General features: G+C 37.5%; 1 protein-coding gene across 11 annotated transcripts in view; it reads right to left on the bottom strand.

The window, feature by feature from the left end:
• The window catches only part of MAST2 (microtubule associated serine/threonine kinase 2), a 225,701-nt gene that overhangs the window by 78,223 nt on the left and 123,841 nt on the right, over positions 1-23,637 (bottom strand). For 3 of the 11 annotated variants that reach the window (XM_043574854.1, XM_043574849.1, XM_043574853.1), the window contains one exon: positions 22,650-22,844. The exons of the other annotated variants lie outside the window; for them this stretch is intronic. In XM_043574854.1, coding sequence (XP_043430789.1) covers positions 22,650-22,844 — 195 coding nt within the window. The remainder of the gene's footprint in view (positions 1-22,649; positions 22,845-23,637) is intronic. 11 annotated transcript variants of the gene reach the window in all.

The following is a 23,637-nucleotide window of genomic DNA, read 5'->3' as shown; positions in this document are numbered from 1 at the left end:
AATAAAACTGTTTATTAAAAAAAGAATGAAACTGGACCACTTTCTTACACCACACACAAAAATAAACTCAAAATGGATTAAAGATCTAAATTTGAGACCTGAGACCATAAATATCCTAGACGAGAGCACAGGCAGTAATTTGTTTGGCATCAACCAAGGCAACACTTTTCTAGATATATCGCCTGAAGCAAGGGAAACAAAAGCAAAAATAAACTACTGAGGCTACCCCAAAATAAAAAGCTTCTCCACAGCCAAGGAAGCCATTAACAAAACTAAAAGACAATCTACTTAATGGGAGAAGTTATTTGCAAATGATATATCCGATAAGGAGCTAATATCCAAAATACATAAAGAACTGATACAACTCAATACCAAAAAAATAAAATAACCCAACTTTTAAAAAAGCAGACATAAACAGACTTTCTCCAAAGAAGACATACAGATAGCCAACAGACACATGAAAAGATGCTCAACATCACTCATCATCAGGGAAAGGAAAATCAAAATCAAAGTGATACCACCTCAGACACATGTCAGAATGGATAAAATCAAAAACACAAGAAACAGTAAGTGTTGGTGAGGATGTGGAGAAAAAGGGACCCTTGTGCATTGTGCACTGTTAATGGGAATGCAAACTGGTGCAGCCACTGTGGAAAACAGTATGGAGGTTCCTCAAAAAATTAAAAATAGAATTACCATATGATCCAGTTATTCCCTACTGAGTATTTACCCAAAGAGTACAAAAAGACTAATTCAAAAAGATACATGCACCCCTATGTTTATTGCAGCATTATTTACAATAGCAAAGATATGAAAGCAACCCAAGTATCCATCGAATGATGAATGGATAAAAAAGATGTGGTGTATGTGTGTGTGTATATATGTATATACAGAATGGAATATACAGAATGGAATATTACTCAGCCATAAAAAATAATGAAATCTTGCCATTTGTAATAACATAGATGGATCTATTGGGTAAAATATTAAGTGAAATAAATCAGAGAAAGACAAATGCCACATGATTTCACTCATATGTGGAATTTAAGAAACAAAACAAATGAATAAAAAAAAGAGAGAAACAAAACCAGAATCTTAACTACAGACAATAAACTGATGGTTACCAGAGGGGAGGTGGGTGGAGGGATGGGTGAAATAGATGAAGAGGATTGAGTGCATTTTATTAGCGATGAGCATGGAGTAATGTATAGAATTGTTGTATCATGGGACGCCTGGGTGGCTCAGTTGGTTGAGTGTCCGACTTCGGCTCAGGTCATGATCTCACAGTTCAAGCCCCACCTCAGGCTCTGTGCTGATAGTTCGGAGCCTGGAGCCTGCTTTGGATACTGTGTCTCCCTCTCTCTCTGCCCCTAACCCACTCGCATTCTGTCTCTGTCTCCCTCAAAAATAAATAAACATTAAAAAAATTTTTTTTAGAATTGTTATATCACTATATTGTATACCTGAAACAATTATAACATTGTAAATTATACTGAATTTAAAAAGTGAATGAGTAAATAAATAAGAAAACAAAGACTGAGAAGGTAGAGTGGGAGAAAAGTGTGTTCGCTCAGTCAATAAAGGGTGCTGCTTAGTTAGAAATAAATCCGTTATTTATCTCTTGCCTAGATTATTTTGACAGCTTCCTAACTATCCTCTCTGGTTTACTATTGTCTCCTATTCCCAGTCTCTTCTCAACACAAGTAGTCACAGTGAAAGCATCAATCAGATTATTTCACTCCGCCCAAAACCTTCCAAAGCCTAATTTCACATGGAGATCACAAGCTAGAGTAATTGCACTAATTATTCCCTCTAGCTGAAATGCTCTTTCTGCAGCAATACAATGGCAAAAATCCCTTACTCTTTCAAGACCTTACTAAAATGTCACCTACCCCATTTCCCTATATGATACTGTGACCTGCTCTCCCCTAATCCCCCTTACTCTACCTTTTCTTTTTTTTTTTCTTTAGATGACAGCTCTTCTTGGATTAATCAAGTAGTTTTTTAACCCTGCTTCATTGATTTGGAAATTATACACTGTTTTATTTTCTTTTTTAAAAAAGTTAAAGTTTTAACAAGGTTAGCCAATATCTCAACCCTTCTATATAAAATTATAGAATCCTAACTCCAATTCCTTCCTATTCCCTTTCAATTTACATATTATTTGCTCCCGTATTTTGGGTCTAGCTTGCTTTCATATTGCCAAATTAATAATTATTATTGTTTTACACAAGAACTGCTTGCTTAGATTTACTCATATATTTTCCAATTTCTTTGCTCAGCACTTCCTCTTGGATCTCGCTTAGCAATGATTTCAGTGAGAATGTGATACTGATCAACATTCTCAATTTTGGTATTTGTCTGAAAATGTCTTTATTTTGCTCAATGACTTCCAATGATAATTAAGCAGGTATGGAATTCTACAACCATTTACTGAGAGTGACTTTTTTCTCAATATCTTAAAGACATTACTGTATTGTTTTATGGCTCCCCCTATTATTACTGTTAAGGAGCTTGCTCTTAGGATTACTGCTCCTTTGTAAATAATTTTTTTTCCTCAAGTTCCTTTTTTTTTTTACCATTAACTTTGGTGTACAGATATAATTCACATACCACAAAATTCAACCTTTTCAAGTACACCGGTCAGGGGTTTTTAGTATACTCACAAGTCTATGCAACCATCACCACTAATTCCAGAACATTTTCATGAAGCCCCAAAAGAACTCCTTTAGCCATAAATAATCACTCTCCATCCCCCATTCCTCCCCCACCTCCCTTCCCAGGAAATGACCAATGTACTTTCTGTCTCTATGGATTTACCTATTCTGGATATTTCATAGAAATGGAATAATACATTATATAGTCTTTGTGTCTGGCTCCTTTCAGTTAACGTAATGTTTTCCAGATTCATCCACATTGTAGTATTTATCAGTACTTCATTTCTTTTTATGGCTAAATAATATTCCATTGTGTGAATATGCCACATTTTATTTATCCATTTATAAATTGATGGACACTTGGTTGTTTCTATTTTTTGACTTTTGAAAATAATATTGCTATGAACATTTGTATGTATATCTGTCTTCAATTTTCTTGGGTGAACTTCCTCCCTGAACTCATTTATTAGAGTTCTTTTAGCTTTTGTTAATTCTTGAGGGTTCTCTAGCTGCTTTTAAGACCTCTCTTTTTATGGTTCTGCAAGTTGACTGCAATGTTTCTAGATGGAGATTTATTTCTGCTTATTGTGCTTCATGATGTTATTTTATCTCTAATCAATTTTGGAAGGTCTCAATCATTATCTCTATGAATACTGCCTTTCCCCCATTTCTCTATATTTTGTTGGACATTCATATTGTATCTTCCATACTTCTTAGCTCTCATTCATACTTTACATCTTTCATCTCTGTGCTGCACTCTAGATAAAATTTTACTCACTTTGGGGGCACCTGGGTGGCTCAGGCGATCTGACTCTTGATTTTGGCTTACGTCATGATCCCAGGATTGTGGGATTGAGTCCTACATCAAGCTCAGCATGGAACCTGCTTGGGGTTCTCCCTCTCTCTCCTTCTGTCCCTCTCTCCTCCTTGTGCTCTCAAAATTTTAAAAATTAAAAAAAAAAAATAGGGGCACCTGGGTAGCTCAGTTGGTTAAGCGTCTCACTTCCGCTTGGGTCATGATCTCAGAGTTTGTGACTTTGACTCCCACATAGGGCCCTGTGCTGACAGTGTGGAGCCTGATTCAAATTCTCTCTCTCTCCCTCTCTCTCTCTGCTCACCCTCTCTCAAAAATAAATAAACACTAAAAAAATTTTTTAATTAAAAAATTTACTAACTTTGTCTATGGCTTTACTATATAACCTGTAGAGTTTTCAAATTCAAGGACACAATATATTTATTTATTTTTAAGTTTATTTAAGAGGGAGAGAGAAAGAGAGCACACACATGAGTAGGAGAGGAACAGAAAGAGAAGGAGAGTGAGAATCCCAAGCAGGCTCTTTGCTGTCAGTGTGGAGCTTAATGCCGGGCTCAATCCCTTGAACCGAGAGACCATGACCTGAGCCAAAATTAAGAGTCAGATACTTAACTGACTGAGCTACCCAGCCATCCCAATGACAACATATCTAATTTCTTGAATTCTAATTTGCATTCTTCCCAGATATGCCTGGTCTTTTTTACTAAATATATGTGTTTCTTCTCTTGTGTCTCCTTTTATATTTTTATTCATTTTAAATATACTTATTTTATGGGGTGCCTGGGTGAGCATCCGGCTTCAGCTCAGGTCATGATCTCGTGGTTCGTGGGTTCAAGCCCCGCATCGGGCTCTGTGCTGACAGCTCAGAGCCTACTTCGGGCTCTGTGCCTCCCTCTCACTCTGCCCCTCTCCCACTCATGCTCTTTCTCTGCCTCTCAAAAATAAAGAAATGTAATAAAAAAAATTTTTTTAATATACTTATTTTATAATCTTTATCCATAATGCTATTTTCCAAAGCTCTTAGGCTTATAGTTTCTTTCCTTTTTTAATTTGAGAGAGAGAGAACACGGGGTTGGGGTAGGGGGAGAAAGAGAGAGACAGACAGACAGACTCTTAAGCAGGCTTATGCTCAGTGCAGAGACCAACTCAAGGCTTGATCCCATGACCCTGGAATCATGACCCGAGCCAAAATCAAGAGTCTGATGCTCAACCAATTGAGCCACCCAAGCGTGACTGTTTCTTTTTTTCTATTGAATCTCAGTTGTGGTGAATCGTTTCCTTTATGATCTGTTTCTTTTGTACTATGAAATCACTTTCAGTGTGGCTTTGTTTATGGGAAAGTTGTACTATGTGATTTGAGGGTGTGTCATTTAAGTGAAATTTTGAGTTTCTAACAGACTTGTCAAGGTTATTACCACCTAGAATCACTTCCTAGGCCACATATACACTATAAACTCCAGGCCCCAAATTCACTTGAATAAAAGCCCTACAGTTAAAAATTCTCAAGGGAAACTTTTTAATTATTAATAGCCCTATTTACACAGATGAGACTAAAGAAATTTTCATTTCTCCATGCCAGTGGGTAAACTGTTTTCTTAGTCCACTGGGGGCAAAGTTCTTTGAGGGTCCTAATTATATATGGGGTCTCAATTCTATGGTACCTTAGAGTCTCCTTACCCAAAACAAGCTTAAGGTCTTATCCTCTTTCCCCTAAAGGAAATCAAGACCAGTACACCTCCTCACTAGTCCCTTTCTTAGAAGTTCCAACACTGGTTTCCACCATTCAGGTACTGTTTTTTTTAGAATTAGGTCCTGTGGCGTTTTCTTCACAATCTACTGAATTTAGCTATGCATGTAAAGCAATAGTCATAATAGCTAATATTTATTAAGTGCTAACCAGGCACTGTTTAAAGCACTACATGTAGTATCTCATACCCTATGGAGTAGGTATATTATTATTCCCTTCATACAGATAAGGAACTTGAGGCACAGACAGGCTAAATCGCTTGCCCTAAGTCACAATAAGGTACTAACATTCTTTGAAACCTAATGTAATTTACATCTCTTTGCTCTGGGACTTTCTTAATGTGGAGCTCCATTCTAAAGATGATTAAGGGGTGCCTGGGTGGCTCAGTTGGTTAAGTGTCCAACTCTTGATTTCAGCTCAGGTCATGATCTCACAGTCATGGGATCAAGCCCAGCATCGAGCTCTGCACTAAGTGTGGTGTAGAGCCTGCTTGAGATTCTTCCTGCCTCTCTCTCTGACCCCTCCCCTGTTTGTGCTCTCTCATTCTCTCAAAATAAATAAATAAACTTTAAATAATAATAAAAAAAAAGATAATTCAGAAGGCATGTATCCACAAAAACAAGGGCATGATTCAGTTGATAGCAGATTATAATAGCCAAACCTAAAAGTCTCAGCAACAAGGTCCTGCAATGATACCAACTTACAGTGAAAAGAAACAAACAAAGGTCTAATGCTCAAATGTCAATGTCCAAGGTATCACCACATGGATTTAAAAGACCCAGAATGTAGGGCACCTAGGTGACTCAGTTGGTGAAATGTCTAACTCTTGGTTTTGGCTCAGGTAATGATCTCACGGTTCATGAGTTCTAGCCCCACGTTGGGCTGTGTGCTGACAGTGCAGAGCCTGCTTGGGATTCTCTCTCTCTCCCTCTCTCTCTGCCTCTCTCTCTCTCTCTCTCTCTCTCTCTCTCAAAATATATAAATAAACTTAAAAAAAATTTTAAAACACCCAGAATGTTTGGAATGAATTGATACTTTTAAAGTAAAAAACATGAGAAGAGGGGAACCTGGTCAAATATAGATCAGTGTAATGTCCTCCCCTGGAATTGTGTAACATAGTGGGAAGATTCTCTAACGTGACAGTGGCAACATGTCTCCACTCCCAGTCTCAAGATGAAGAAAGAGCTGCCCACCACACCTTAGTAAATGTGCCCACCACCTACATACCAGATAATTCTGTCACTGGTGACTGTAGGTCACATTCCCAGAGGTCTAAATAAATAAACCTGATAGTAGAGATAGGAGAGAAATTTAAAAGCCCTAGACTGGGGACTGCTTCAGAATTTGTTTATTCTAAGCATGTCTGTATTTCCAATGCCTGGGACAATGGCTGAACCACAGTTGTTATTATTTGGATAACTAATGAATGGGAGAGAATGGTCCTGTCATACATTTTTAAAGCAGTACATCTCTTGGTAATCAAAGGAAAGTGGCCAATGAGACTAAGGATTTTGTCTTTGAATGAAGTATACCTCCACTACAGAGGCCCTTCACAAATAAGGGCCCTGGTAAAATGAAATAGTATAAAGTTACTCCTGATTACACAGTGTCTGGGAAGATGTGGTAAATTTGGTTTGTCTTCACTAGTTTCCACGGTTTCCATATTTCTTTGGAAATTCCAAATTATGAACCCATTCCCAAGTTACATTTCCAGACCAGTTTCTTTGAAAGTTACTGGTTAAAGGGAAATACAAAAATGTCTTGTACTCTATATGTTAGTCCAACATCCAGATTAAACCCTGCATTAGTAACAACCCTCTTCTGCCTCCTTCCTTAATAAATAACCCAGCTGTCTGTCCTGTGCCCAAATTTCCATAATAGATAAGATTAAAACAGAGTTCTGTTTCTGTGAAGCAGACATGAGTACAGAGGCTACTTGAAGGACTAGGCCTCCACTTTCAGTAGTCAAACTCTGTGACAATGGTTTTCAGTGACAGTTAATTTTAAGGTTCTATGCCAGGCACTCAAAGGACTAAAAAATGTGCACATATAATCAATCCTTGGCCTTCAGAGACCAAGAAAGAAGAAACTTAGATATGTCAGGGAAGAGAACTCAGGCAACATATACTGACACAGGTTCCTTTTAAGAATCTGGGTGTCTATGCTCCATAAAAATGAAAGTCAACTAAGAAGAAGGCAGAAGGTCTGAGGAACTCAGAACCCACAGTGGAGAGGTACTGGGAATTCCATGACAACAACTATGTCAGAGGACTGGAGAGTAATCAGTCTAGACCAGAGCAGAAGGTGAGAGGCCTCTAGGAAGAATAATGCTGGGGTGATTTGATCATTTGATATAGAGAAGCACTTTGCAGCTTAGATGGAAAATTTTATAATGAATAAATGAATTCTACATAGAATATAAAGCAATGCAAAGATGAGATAATTATTACCCCCAGGAAAACAAAAAGTCATAAAAGAGAACAAATAGAATATAGCATGTAATGACTCAATTAGGAGTAATAACTATGAATTCATAATAGTTTAACATTGATATAGATAAAATAATTTTTAAAGTAGTTACTTCCTAGTTAAGTATCCCGAATCTTGATTTCGGCTCAGGTCATGATCTCACGGTTTGTGGGATCAAGCCCTGTGTCAGGCTCTGAGCTGACAGCATGGAACCAGCTTAGGATTCTCTCTCTCCTTCTCTCTATCTGCCCCACCCCTGCTTATACGCTCTCACTTTCTCTCCCAAAAGAAATAAACATTTTAAAAAATAAAAAATAAAGTGATTACATTTAAGAAAATCAAGAGTGGTAAGAATGGAGTAAGAGAACACCCAAGTTTTCTAAGACTTAAAGAACTGACTTTTAAAATTATGTCCATATATTTGACAAAATAAAAGCTAAATTTAAAATGTGGGTAGATTACACATATGTAAAGTGAACAGGAAGAGGGTGGTTGTGATAGAAGATTTGCCCAGATAGAAGAAATGTGTATTAAGCAGTAACATGATAGTAGTGATTATGGTGCATTTTAACTGGTACAACCATGGTTCGAATTTAACCTACAGCAGTATGTTTAAAGAAAACCAGCAAATGATCACCTCAAACCTCTGCTCAAAATCCTCTGACAACTGCCAGAGCCAAGTAAATATCTAACTTAGTTATTAGCATGCCATGCCATGATATGGCCCCACACTGACTTGTCCTACCTATCATCTCTCTACAAATCCACTCTCCCCACACTTTACACCCCAATGCTAAACAAGTCCATGCCATTATGTTTCTACTCCCTTGCACATGCTATTGCTTCTATTAAATACAAGGTCTACCTGACAAGTGTGTGTCAATTCCTCTCTTCTCAAGTCAAGAGTTTCCTCATCTCTAAAGCCTTCCTTGTGTTCTCCAGAGCAAAATGAGACATTGGTTTCCACACACTGGCACTGAATTTTGTATAACCTTTCATTACAGAATTTATTATGCATCTCCACGCAACTCCCACCACACGCCAGGTAGCTTTGTAGGAGAAAACTAACAAACTTTCAAGGAACAAGTAATTCATGTCTTATAAAGTTGTGCAGGAAAATAGAGTAAGATGGAGAGCTGCCTAAGTTATTTTATAACAATAGTATAACTTTGATTCAAAGCCAGATAACAACAGCCTAAGAAAATTATGGGCCCATTTCCTTTATAAATATATATGTTTTAATTCTATAAAATTTTAGCAAACTTAATTTTAAAAAATACTGTGATCAAGTAGGTCCACAGACCCCAGAAGGGCCCTGAGGCCCCTTCAAAAGGACTGCAAAGTCAAAACTATTTTTATAGGAACACTGAGACATCATTTGGCTTTTTTCACTGGGTAACATTTGTACTGATTTTACAACATCAAAGTAGGTAAAACTTCTGAAGCACCTCAGCAGAAATTAAAGTAGTCATAGTTTTTTTCACAACCATTCACTTGCGGGGGTTGGGGGGAGACAACTAGATTCACTTAGAATGTTCTTATTGCAGCAATAATAATTAGTAATTTCGTTAAATCCCGACACTCTTTAGAGGCACCTGCCTGGCTCAGTTTGGATAGCATGTGACTCTTGAATTTGGGGTTGTGAGTTTAAGCCCCATGTTGAGTGTAGAGGTTACGTTTTAAAAATATTGACTATCTTTTAAATATTCTACATGACAAAATGATTAATTATGCATTAAATACTACTGCTGAATTATCAAAGTACAATAACTGTGTTGAAGAAGACATGCCATTGTTTGTGAGCCACTTTTTTTCCATGAACATCATTTTACAGTTATTCAGACTTAAGAACCTGCAAACATTTTCTGGAAATGAACAAAACAAGCTTATCACTTTAAGGAAAACAACTGAAAGCATTTGTTGCCAATGATAAGTTTAAACTTTTAAGCAAAAATCAGAATTTTGAAAAACTTGTATCGTGATTTTGACTGCTTCCCAATGTTTATACTTTGCTGATAAGAGTGATGTTGATATTAGCAAATGTGATTTTTTTCATATTGTACAACTGAAATGTATCAACATTTGAGAGAAAAATAAAGAGAAAAAGTATTTGATATATATCTTTTAATATAAAGAAATTCTCAAGAAAACAGAAAACGAAAGACATTTTCTTAATTTCAAAAAGGATCTTTACTCAAAATTTAAAGGAAAAATTATACTCAAGGAAAACTATATTCCCTTTGAGGCCAAGGAAAAACACAAGGGTACCTACTCTAATTGCTATCCCTAAACCTAATGCCAGAAGCTCTGGCCAATTAAAGTAAAAAAAAAAAAAGAAAAAAGAAAAAAAGAGAAAACAAAAAAATGAGGATAGCATGGAAAGATATAAAATTGTAATCTTTGCATATACTAGCAATAACTATGTAGAAAACCATTCACAACAGTAGTCAAAACACTTTAAGAAATCCAATGTTAAGAAAGTCAGACAATACAATCAGTAATGGGACGATGAATTTCTTTAAGTCAAAATTCAACTAATACAAATCTGAGGAGTGTCTGGGTGGCTCAGTCAGTTTAGTGTCGCTCTTTATTTTGAGGGAGAGCAACAGCAAGAGAGAGGAAGTGGATAGGGGAGAGAGAAAGGAAGAGAGAGAATCCCAAACAGACTCTGTACTGTCAGCACAGAACCCAGTGCAGGGTTCAGTTCATGAACTGTGAGATCATGACCTAAGCTGAAATCAAGAGTCAGACCTTAGTTGACTGAGCCACCCAGGCACTTCTTGCACGTGCTTGAAAGAAAGAAAGAAAGAAAGAAAGAAAGAAAGAAAGAAAGAAAGAAACCTGGGAAAGACCTGCAAATACAGAACACTTTAGCTTATCAGAAATATAAATGAATAGCATTTTAAAAATAAAGATTAATGCAAAACTAGCAGTAATGAAATAAGAATTGTTGGGTATGGAAAAGAATTTAATTAAATGTCTTATAAATTAAAATTATAGACATTGAAAGGATAAATGGATAAAGAAAATACGGCATATACTGACAGTGGATTATTATTCAGCCATAACGAAAATGAAATCTTGCCAAGTGCAACAACATGGATGAATCTCAAGGGCATTATACTACGTGAAATAAGTCAGACAGAAATAGATAAATACCACATGATCTCATCTATATGCTAAATCTAAAACAAAAAACTGAGTTTATGGATATAGAGAACAGACTGGTGGTTGCCTGAGGTGGGGTGGGAGGTGGGGGGCAAAATGAGATACAAATTTCCAGTTATAAAATGAATCTCATGGGAATTTAATGTAGAACATGGTAACTCTAGTTAATAATACTGTATTGCATATTTAAAAGGAGCTAAGAGAGGGGATCTTAGATGTTCTCATCACAAGAAAAAAAGCCTCTAACTGTGTATGGTGATGGATGTTAACATATTGTAGTGATTACTCACAATACATACAAATATCGAATCATCATATTATATACCTGAAACTAATATAATGTCAATTTTAAAAATTACTAAAACTCAATGATGAGGTAAACTCTGAGGCAAAGTAATTAGAAAGAGAATTAGTGAAAGACCGTTTTAAGGAACCAAAGACACAGTGATTAAATGGTTATATGAGTTTGTTTCCTGAATTCTATTTGGGACCATAGTGTAGAGGCCTAAGCACAGACTTAACAACTAGAGAGAAAAAAACTGCAATATAATGAGCTTACTTATCAACCACAGACACTTCCAAACAGTCCACTTCACTGCCTTGGTTCTTCTTCCACATAAACTTCATGGAAACATTTAGACTAGGAAGAACATACCTCTTTTTAAAATAATTAGTAATCCAAAAGGGACCAGAACAAAATCAATCAAAGACACAATAGAAAATTAATGTCTAGAATATATAAAGAACTCCTACAACAAACAACACCAGATTTTAAAATGAGCAAAGGGGGGCACCTGAGTGGCTCAGTCAGTTAAGCGTCCGACTTTGGCTCAGGTCATGATCTCACGGTTTATGAGTTCAAGCCCCATTTCAGTCTCTGTGCTGACAGCTCAGAGCCTGGAGCCTGCTTTGGATTCTGTGTCTCCCTCTCTCTCTCTCTCTTCCCCTCTCTCACTTATGCTCTCTCTCTCTCTCTCTCTCAAGAATAAAAATAAATACAATAAAAGGAAAAAATAAATAAAAACAAATAAATAAAACGAGCAAAGGCCCTGAGGGGCACCTGGGTGGCTCAGTCAGTTAAGAGTCCGACTTCCGCTCAGGTCATGATCTCGCAGTCGGTCAGTGAGTTTGAGTCCCATGTGGGGCTCTGTGTTAACAGTTCACAGCCTAAAACCTGCTTGGGATTCTATGTCTCCTCCTCTCTCTGCTCCTCCCCCGCTCATGCTCTGTCTGTGTCTCTCAAAAATGAATAAACGTTAAAAAAAATTTTTTTTAACGAGCCAAGGACTTGAATAGACATTTCTCTTAAGAAGATACATGCATGGCCAAAAAGTACATGAAAAGCTGCTCCATATCACTAATCATCAGGAAAATGTAAATCAAAACCACAATAAGCTACCACTACATACCCACTAGAATGGCTATAATCAATAAGACAAAATATCTAGTGCAGGTAAGGATGTAGAAAAACAACCCCTCAAATATTGCTGGTGGGAATATAAAATGATATAGCCACTGCAGAAAACAGTTTGGAGGTTCTTAAAAAGTTAAGTATAAATTTACCATACAACACAATTTCATTCCTAGGATTCTGTCCAAAAGAAATGAAAACATATGTCCACACAATGACATGTATGCAAATGTTCGTAGCAATATTTACACCTAATAGTCCCAAACTAGAAACAACCCAAATGTCCATCAACTGGTGAATGGATTAACAAAACGTGGTCTACCCATACAATGAAACATTATTCAGGAATAAAAAAGAATGAACTACTGATGTGTGCTACAACAAATAAGCCTCAAAAAAATTATGCTAAAAGAAAGAAACCAGAAACAAACTACAAAGTATATGATTCCATTTACATGAAATGTTCAGAAACAGCAAATTTATACAGCCAAAATCAAATCAGTGGTTGCCTAAGGTAAGTGGTTGCCTAGGAGAAACAGTACAGTGGTATGATGGGCACAAGGAAACTCTTTGGGTTAAGGAAATATTCTAAATTTAGATTATGGTGATAGCTGCACAATTTTACAAATTTGAAAAAAAACTGATGAGGTTTTTTGGGGTGATGGGGGTTGGTTCTTGACAAGAGCTAGGCCTCCAGTATCCTGTGAGTCTTCTTTAGCATATGAAAATCTCATTGGAAACTTCCCTCCACTTTACCTTCCCAAATCCCAAATATATAACCAGTCTCTCCACAGGGTCCAAGGCAGCTCTTCCTCCCCGCAGGTCCTCTCCCTGTGCTTTAATAAAATCACCTTTTTGCACCAATGATGTCTTCAAGAATTCTTTCTTGACCATCAGCTCCGAACCACCCCACCTCTGTCACCCCAGAACCTCATCAAAAACCACTGGATAACTTGGAATTGGTGAATTTTACAGTATATAAACTGTATCTCGGTAAACTTTTTTTTTTTTAATTATACAGGCATCTAAGACTATATTTTATGTACTTAGTGGACCTAAGAATCCTCCTTCCTCCTCTTCTTTCCTGAATAATTCAGTCTAGAAGCCATTAGATTATTATGATGATGGCCAAGTGGTTGGAGGGTTGGGGGAAGAAGGCACTCACACATGCATATTACATATATACACATTCTCTAGGAACAGTGAACCCAAATATCAGCAACCATGCCTATCACCCACATCTTGGCTTTTAAATACCATTTTCCACTAAAAGGAACCATGTTCTTTGGAGAAATGGCTAATACAAGGGCTAGAGCAGGGAAGATACAAAATAAGCCATCCAGGAATGTCTTACAGAGCCAGAAAATTAGGAAGTTCTCAAAGAATGGTGGGGAAATGTTTAAAAAAAAAAAAAAAAAAAAAGCAGCAGCAGCAGCCACCAGCATAAGAGACTCCTCTTAACTAAATATGGTACAATTTGAATATCAAAATATATAATGTTATTAACAGATTACAACCCACTAAATAAAATAAGAGCCCATTGAATTCATGCTGATATGAGAGAAAAAATGAACAGGGAGAAGAAAAAGCTTTTCCTTACAGTGCAGTGCCAACGGACTAGTGCAGAAAAAATGATGGAATTTGAAAAATACCATTTGGCAACCAGCATAGAATAATAATTCAGCCAAGAAACATCAATGGATGCTAAAAATAGTGAGTTAAAATTTGATGAGAAGTGGGGTAGTTACATAATTTCAAGAAATTTCCCTCAAAATACTTGTTAATTAGAGAGGGGCAAAAAATAATCTTAGAGCAGAGAAACTAGCAGATCAAGTGATCAAGGTTAATTTCACAGTAATGGGATATAATGAAAGCCTGTATCACCTGATAGGATGCAACAAGAAGAACACACCATCCTTTTTCAGGAACCGTAATATTTCTGCCAAAGATGCTGGAGGTGACCAGAATTTGCCACCCCAAAATAACGCTATGTTGGCAAAAGGATATTTTTAAGCCAAAGGCAACTGAGAATCAAAAGATACGGAAAGAATTCTCTGTCCTCTCATTATCTGCCTGAAACCAGGCAAATTTCCCTTTGAGGAATGTGTCCCTCTGTACCTGGGAGAGAAGAGCTACAATGTGTTTGCATAAACATAAACACTGCATAATGTTCCATTAGTTCCTTCACATATTTCCTATTATTCCCTACAATTTATCATGCCTTAAAACCCAAATCCTCTTTCCTTTGTAAAAGGATACGTAAGCTTCTGAGTCTAACCAGTTCTTTGAGTTACATTTCTTTTCTGTGAATTCCTGTATGTGTAAATATTGATAAAAATTGTATGCCTTTCCTCCTATTAATCTTTCCTTTGTCAGTTTAAGTCACAGGCCCCCAGGCACTGAACTAAAAGGGTAGAACAAAAGTTTTTCCTAACAATGCATAACCTGAGCCGAAATCAAGAGTTGGATGCTCAAGTGACTGAGCCACCGAGGTGCCCCTGAAATTATTATTTTTTTAATAGCTGCTAACCTCCAGAGCAATCACCTGAAATGTTCTCAGAATGGCTGTAATAGAAATGAATAAGGCTGAAGGCTGAAAGCTTACTGGATAAACAGCATTCTCTCTCACTCCACCATGTGCTGGGAACTTTCCTACTGCCGATTTGGGCCTATTCTCCCACTCAGAGTATCTAGTATACAGTTGAATGAAATAATGGATGATTCCACCTTAATTTCCTAGGACAAGAAAACTAATTCCCTCCACATAAGATTGGGAAATACATTCTTTATCCTTAAGGAACAATTTAATATGACTTTTTAGTTAGCTACTTTGAGATACTATTTCTCACCCATCAGATTGGAAATAATTCAGAAGCTTGATAATCTATTCAGTTGGCAAGGCTGTGAGCAAATACAGTAGTCCCCCTGCTTTTTAATTTTTAATTTCTTTTTATTTTTAATTGAAGTATAATTGACATACAACAGAAGTCCCCACTTATCAGAAGTTTCGGTCTTGGTAGTTTCAGTTACCCATAGTCGGAAGGCATAATGTCAGAAGGTCAGTAGTACTTAATGCTACATCACAGTGCCTGTATCATTCACCTCACTTCAGCTCATCATGTAGACATGTTATTATCTCACATCATCACAAGAAGAGTGAGGACAAGATATTTGAGAGACCACAGTCACATAACTTTTATCACAGTACATTGTCATAACTGTTCTATTATTAGTTATTGCTGTTAATTTCTTACTGTGCCAAATTTATAAATTAAACTTTATCACTGGTATGTACATATAGGAAAAGACATAGCATATACATGGCTGGGTACTATCCATGGTTTCAGGCATTTGGTGGGTCCCCTGCAAATAAAAGGAGACTACTCTAGACATTATCTTATACCCACTGGTGGAAATACATAATGATATAACCACTATTTTGGGAAACTGGACAATAGCTAATAAAACTACATATGCATTTATTCTTTGACTCAGCATCCGCAATTCTAGGAATTTATCCTGAAGGCAAACCATGAAAATTAACTCTTCTATGCTTGATAACTCTATCTGATAAATCATTGAAAATTATTTATGTCCAGAACTCTCCAGTTCCAAACCTCCTATCTACCAAGACAAAAGAAGGGATTGACCCGAGCCCCTATGACAATCAGGACTGGCATTGGTTTCTCTTCCTGTAGCATCCAGGGACATGAAAGAGAAGCTGTTGGAAGAGCCCCTCCTAAAGAACCCTAAGAAATAACATTTATCTTTGCAATTGCCTGGGCTGTTGGGTTCTTGCTATCTGGATCAGTTCTCACCTCTCAGAGCACCTATGTAACAAGGGTCTACATAAATGGTGTCCCAGGATGACTACTAGGAGCCAAAAGAGGAAGCCAAGGTTTTCTTCAGTTTAGCAATCAGTTAGCAGCTACTTAAATGGCAAGCTCCAAGGGTCTTTACACACACAAAAATCTTCTGTCGCACTACTCTGGGTATAGAATCTTCACTACAAAGGAGTAGTTACCAGGTTTGAAATAAGACAAAGAAACTGGTGACATGGAGGCATCAGGATGAAGGCCCAGGAAAGAATCTAGCTAAACTGACTCAAGAGTAAGGGTAACAAATAGATAACAAGGGGGAAATTCCTTTTGTGTAAGTATTGTAGCTAATAAATGGAAAGGGAATGGGAATATCAACTTTTTTTTGCAAACTTTTAATAAAATAATGGGTCTAAGGTGACAATTATTAATGGCCAATACTATCAAAACATGGGAAAGAGTTGACACAACCTGCCTCCTGACAATTGTACACTGCAAACCAACTACTAAGTATTCTTCTCTGGCCCCCCAAATCAAACTAGAATCAGATCAAGCCACCAGTTTATCAGAAACACGGAGGTCATAAGAACTATGTTAAATAACCACTCAGGGATGCAATGAGCAAAATTCAGAATGTAGGAAAAGTCTATAAGAACAAATATTTACAGATAAAATGATACAGTCTGGGATTTGCTTTAAAATAATCAGGTTGGGGGGAATAGGCAGAGATGCAGAAGAGATAATATACTGACCATGAGCTGATAAGTAGACACTCAAGATAGGAGACTACTCTTTGTATTTTGTAATGTTTCTGAGAGTTTCTATAATACAACATTTAAAAAAGAGTTTTTTAGTGAATAAAATTTTCCTACTTCCAGAAACAGAAATGCCATTTAGAAACCTTCAGCTTCTTGAAGTTGAACAATCCAAGAACAAGCCTGTGGCATCTTGCCAAATAGAACTATATGTTTATTCAGAGTTACCTGTAGCCAGGATCTATGAAAAATTCTCTGCTATACAAAGTTTCCTGAGGTTAAGTCACAGCTAGTATTCTTCCTTATTTTACCTTTCTATTTAAAAAGCAAAAGAACACGGGCTGTGACTCCATCAGTTAAGCGTCCAACTCTTGATATCGGCTCAGGTTGTGATCTCTCAGTGGTGGGATAGAGCCCATGTCAGGCTCTATGCTGAATGTGGAGTCTGCTTGGGATTCTCTCTCCCTCACTCTCTCTGCTCTTCCCCTGCTCACATGTGTGCATCTGCACGCGTGGCTCTCTCTCTCAAAATAAACATTTAAAAAAACAAACAAACAAACAAAAAAGCACTTTCCCTTTCTTAATAAGAGAATCCTATTTCCTGATGATACTCTCAAGCTGTTCTTTCCCTTACCTATGAGGAGAGGGAAAATGAAACACTTTAAACCTAGTTTAATGAATTTTCCTCACTGTCAAAAATAGCCCAAAAAGAGTTTTTCTCATTTTAGTCCACATCCTGCTGCACCCCAACTGGCCAATTTTTAGTAGCAAATAGTGAAACCGCATGTGAGGGCAGAAGAGCACCCAGCTGCCAGTAACAAAGCTTCCGTGGGCAGGACATAATGATAAGTGATACCTAGAGCTATCCAAGGGAAAATAAGAATATGAGAAAACGAACAGAAGCAACATGAAGTGTGGGGATCAGCAACATGTGAGTTTTCCAACAAAAACAGCAACACAGTAACTGTTATAGCAGCCTGAGTATTCTCAACAATTTTACATGTATTGACTCATCTAATCCTTACAGCAACCCCTGAAGGGCTATTTTTATCCCCATTTTAATGATGTAGAAAACTGAGGCAGAAAGAAGTGAAGTAATTTGACCACAACAGGGCCAGGATAAGAACAAGTTCTAGAGATGTTCCTCTTTTAGAGTCACTTTGAAAAGCAGTTGTTTAAAAAAAGACAGACAAGGAAAGCAGGTGTTGGTAAAATGAAAATAGTGCTTTCTCTTTGGCAGGAAACAATCTTGACACTACCAAAAAGGGGTTTCAAAGGCTGCCTAGTCTTGGAGGAAGTCCAAAAGAACACCTGTCCTTTGCTGTAAAAGTCTACAAAAAGCCTCTCACACATGTGACACAGGAGGGGTCAGAGGGCTGAATTAGTACCAGCTGCAAACTTCAGTAGTGAATTTGCGGAAGATGTTTAAGTGAAGGCTGAATAGCTTTTTACTAGACACTGTATAAAAAAGAATTCCTTACCCTATGACCCAGCAATAGCACAGCTAGGAATTTACCCAAGGATATAGGAGTGCTGATGCATAGGGGCACATGTACCCCAATGTTTACAGCAGCACTTTCAACAATAGCCAAATTATGGAAAGGGCCTAAATGTCCATCAACAGACGAATGGATGAAGATGTGGTTTATACGTACAATGGAATACTACTTGGCAATGAGAAAGAATGAAATCTGGGTATTTGCAGCAACATGGATGGAACTGGAAGATATTATGCTAAGTGAAGTAAGTCAGTCAGAGAAAGACAGATACCATATGTTTTCACTCATATGTGGATCTTGAGAAACTTAACAGAAGACCATGGGAGAGGGAAAGGGGGGGGAGTTACAGAGAGGGAGGGAGGCAAACCATAAGAGACTCTTAAATACTGAGAACAAACTGAGTGTTGATGGGGGGTGAGGGGGAGGGGAAAGTGGGTGATGGGCACTGACGAGGGCACTTGTTGGGATGAGCACTGGATGTTGTATGGAAACCAATCTGACAATAAATTATATTAAATAAATAAATAAAATTAAAAAAAAAAAGAATTCCTACACAGTATGGAGTGGACTAGAGCTAGAACCCTTCCAATATAAACTCTAATAAGGAGTTCTTGCTGTAAACCCTCCCAACTACAGGGCTGACAAAGTCTATGGCAGTTTAAAACTGAATCAAAATATAAACCATTCTATGTTTCAAGAAGTTGCCAACACCAAATTCTTATCCCCAGGAGGCCTAGCTGGGCCAGGGAATAGCCAAAAACACAATTGCCTTTTCTCTCTTCAGGGACACCAGTTACACCATAGACCATATCTAGCATCCCTTCAAATCAGGTTATGTCAACAATGCAATACCCATGTCTGAATGCCAATCAATAGGCTGGAATCATATTCTTGGAAGATGTACAAGATAACTAAAGGTTATAGGGTAAGGGCGCCTGGGTGGCTCAGTCAGTTAAGCATCTGACTCTTGATTTCAGTTCACGATCTCACAGTTCATGAGATCGATCCCTGCATTGGACTCCACACTGACAGAGTAGAGCCTACTTGGAATTCTCTCTCTCCTCTCTCTGCCCCTCCCTTGCTCTCTCTCTCAAAATAAACTTTAAAATAAAGTTACAGGTTAATTAATTCAACCCAAATCATGATCATATTTATATATGCCTCTTAAGGTTGATCAGACCCATCTAAGACATTTAAGAGCCACTATCAAGCTTGCCTAAAACTGACCCATCCATCCTTTCCTATCAAGGAACAAACAGAAATGTAGTATACAGTTAGAGTAGGCATCATTTTAAAACTGTGCCGTAATTGTTCTTCAAATTATTATGGGCAATAATTTGTAAGGTCCTAAGCACATCACTAAGATGCAGTCAATAAGGAAGGTTAAGATTCTGAGCAGGGCCTGTTCTAACAACCAAGCAAAAGGATACTATTTTCTAGGACTTTAGGCCAATGCAGCCAAAAGCCTCAAGGGCTATATTAGTTTGCTAGTGCTACCACAACTAAGTACCATAGACAAGGTGGCTCAAACAAAAGACATTTTTTGCCTCACAATTCTGGAGATTGGAAGGTGTCGGTAGGGTGGGTTTCTTCTACGGCCTCACTCCCTGGCTTGTAAATGGCTGTCTTCTCTATGTCTGTGTCCTAAATCCCTCTTTACAGGGCACCACTTGTTTTAGGACCCACCCCAATGACCTCATTTAACCTGTAAAGACCGTATCTCCAAATACACTCACATTACAGGTACTAGGGGTTTTAACTTCAACGAATGAATTTTAGGGGGACACAACTCAATCCATAACAATAGTTATACTCCATGGGAATAAAAGAGAACTCAATATGGCCACTGCAAGAGAGTTCCCTCTCTCTTGTGTCACCCCTTTTTATTATTTTTTAAAGAGATTTTATTGTTCAATAATCTCTAAATCCAACATGGCGCTGGAACCCACAACCCTGAGATCAAGAGTCACACGCTCCACTGACTGAGCCAGCCAGGCACCCTTTGGGTCATCTATTTTTAGAGGTCAAATTCACTGCCAGTAGCTCTCAATTTTTAGTTCCTCACATTGTTTACTAGAATCATTTTTCTCTTCTTTCAACTTGTATTTTCTCAGTTGCTCAATAACAGTGATGTTCAACAGACTTATCTACATGGTAAGGATTTGTAGAATTTATGTGCATCGCTGTGTTCACTAAGCACTGATTCTGTGCTAGACTTTGAATGTGAATAGAGAGAACAAAACTAAGTTAATGGATGACAGCAATGAGCAGGGGTAAAAGATAAAAGTGAGTAAAATAAGCCTAAAAGAGGAAAGAAGGTAATAAAGACAAGGGCCTGGAAGTGACAGTGGACTATGAAATACCAATTCCCACCCCCAGTATGGGAATATTTAGTAAAGAATGTTATGAATATGTCATTTTGGGAAGAGAAAACCTGGGGCTGCAAAACAATTTAGGTTCAGAATATACTATATTACTCAAACGAAGTATCTTAGATGCAAAAACAGAATACTTTTTTTTTTTCCTAACAAAAAGCTTAACAAATACCTATTGATCAAACACACTTTCCTTCTTGAAAAATTATGACTGGTTTCCAATATACCTCTCTCTTGATTCTTCTCATTTCTAAAAAGCCACTCCTTATCAGTCCCTCTGCTGCTAGTTCCTCATCTCCCCAATCTCTCAAAGTCAGATGGCCCCAGGGCTCAATCCTTTGACATTTCTTCCTTATCAATAGACACTCATTGGATGATCTCATAAATCTAATCATTTGTTTCACTTATACCCTGATAATTCCTTATAAATCTTCAACCCAGAGTTCACCTATCTTTAACTGAATGTCTACTTAGCTATTCTTACAGTTTCTCAGTCTCAGTTCATGGTTCTTCCAGTTTCCTAGCTGCTCAACCTCAAATTCTCAGTCATCCTTCACTCATCTTTTTCTCAAACTCTGCATCTAATCCATCAACAAATCCTATAGATTTTACTCCAAAATATATCCTCAAATCTGACCACTTCTTACCACCTGTACCACCGTAGGTTCAAACAACCATTGTGTTTTACCTAGAATGTACAGTAGCCTTACTTACTTACTTACTTACTTACTTACTGAGGAGACACACAGTGTGAGTAGGGGTGGGGCAGATAGAGAGGGAGAAAGAGAGAGAATCTCAAGCAGGCTCCATACTGTCAGTGGAGAGCCTGATGCAGGGTTTGAACTCATGAATTGTGAGATCATGACCTGAGCCAAAATCAAGAGTCTGGCACTTAACCAACTGAGCCACCCAGGCACCCCAGGTACCCTTCTAACTATAGCCACAGGGATCCTTTGGATTTAAGTCAGATCATAACATTTTCCTGCTTCAAACCCTCCAACAGCTTCTTATGTTATTCAACATAAAAACAAAAATCCCAGTAATGGATTTAAAGCTCTATTCCATTTGGCTTCTCATGTATGTCTCAGACTTCATTTCCCACTTTTTACCTCTTAACTCATTCCACATGAGCCTCACTGGATTCTGTGGAAGAACACATGAAGCAAGCTCTTAGATCAGGTCTCTGGCACTTAATGTTGCCTCTGTCTGAAACACTCTTCCTTCAGATATCTCTAATTCTAGCTCTGTGACTGTCCTTCAGGTCTTTGCTCATATGTCAACTTATGAGTGAGGACCCTCCCTGACTATCTTATATAAAATGTCAACCCCTATGCCTCACATTCCCTATTCTCCTCATCCTGTTTTCTCCGTATCACATATGTCCGTCTGTTATATATTCATTCATTAATTTGTCTCCCTCCACTAGAATCTAAGCTCCTCGGAGGGCAGGTATTTTACCTCTTTGTGTTCATTCTTTTGTTCTTCATGCCTAAAACACTGTCCAGCACATAGTATTACTCAAATGCTGATTATACGAAAAGACAGAAAGAACTGAAGAGAAGAAGATTATTTTCAGCAATATGAACAAATCACTTAACCTACTTCAGAATCAAGTTTTCCTGTTGTATAAAATGTGGCATTTGGACTAGCTAACCTTTAGAGAGCTCTAGCATTCTGCCATGCTATGCTTCTCCTATGGAGGGGTCAGAGGGCTGTCCAATAGTCACAATGGGCACATAACTGTCTTAACTACTGATATGCTATATTACTTTCTCTTGAATTTTGAATACAGCAGAAATCTCTGAAATTCCTCTTACTCTTCTCTGTGACTTTTATTCTGTTTCTTCCCATCATTAAGGAGAAAGGTCTGGGTTTTTACCTACTTGGCCAAAAGCAATCACTAAGGCCACACTCACATCACAGCAGGTTTCCTTACCTCCATTGCAGTGGGCGGCTGGAACAGGGACTGCCAGGACTGCTGTGAACTTGTGGGTTCAGGAAAAAGGCAAGAGGAGAAGTAGCCAAAGCACAATCAGCACTAAATGGGATTTTAGTGAAGTAAAGAGCTGGAGCCGATGTGGGTGAAAACATGTGCTGGTTTACTTCAAATCCTCGGCAAAGAGTAGAGATTCTGACAAGGTACCACAGTAGAAAAAAGAAGGGTCAGGGATAATTTCTCAACCAAAAAGAAATATATTCAAAGTGGGTTAGTTTAGGCAAAAGGCTCAAAAATAGTGGTCAAAAATCATTCTCACATATCATACCTCAGTGTAGTGTTGGCACAGAATGACCATCGAGACTAAAACTTAATCCACAGAATTAAAACCAAAAATTTAAGCTTTGGGTATTCAAAGTATTTAGAATTGGCTTCTGGAAATATATTATAAGTTTACTACAAATCATCAATTAGCAAGAAGTAATATTTTATGTTCAATGACTAAAACTTCCTAGAGAAATGTGTATGTCCGTAAAAGTAAAATATTAATAGTTCATAAATTTGATTATCTCTACCATAACACCAATTTATTTAGCTAATTCTTGACTAATGAGTAAATTAAATATCATTTAATTCTGTACAATAAATTTTGCTTCTATTTAAATTTTAGTATTTTAGTTTACTTTTTTCCCCTAAAAACAACCTAGCCCTCTTGATGTGTTAAGTCTTAACAAAGACTATTAAGTAAATAACCTCATTAGACTGAAAACAGATGGTAAATATGGATTTCTACTTTGTTGATCATTGATTGATATGTCACAGATGATGAAAAATAATTGACAGGTGCACAGCATTTAATTTGCTATAGTAGGAGCATGGCTTTCCATACAAACACCATATTTAGCCACAACATTTCAAAGATTTTTTAAAAACTTAGGTATCACACAGGCACCTGTTTAAAAATGTTAGTTGCCTATGTTGTTACTAC

This window comes from Prionailurus bengalensis, chromosome C1 (assembly GCF_016509475.1).
Source record: "Prionailurus bengalensis isolate Pbe53 chromosome C1, Fcat_Pben_1.1_paternal_pri, whole genome shotgun sequence".
Lineage (NCBI taxonomy): Eukaryota > Metazoa > Chordata > Mammalia > Carnivora > Felidae > Prionailurus > Prionailurus bengalensis.
This window is presented reverse-complemented; position numbering and strand designations above follow the sequence as displayed.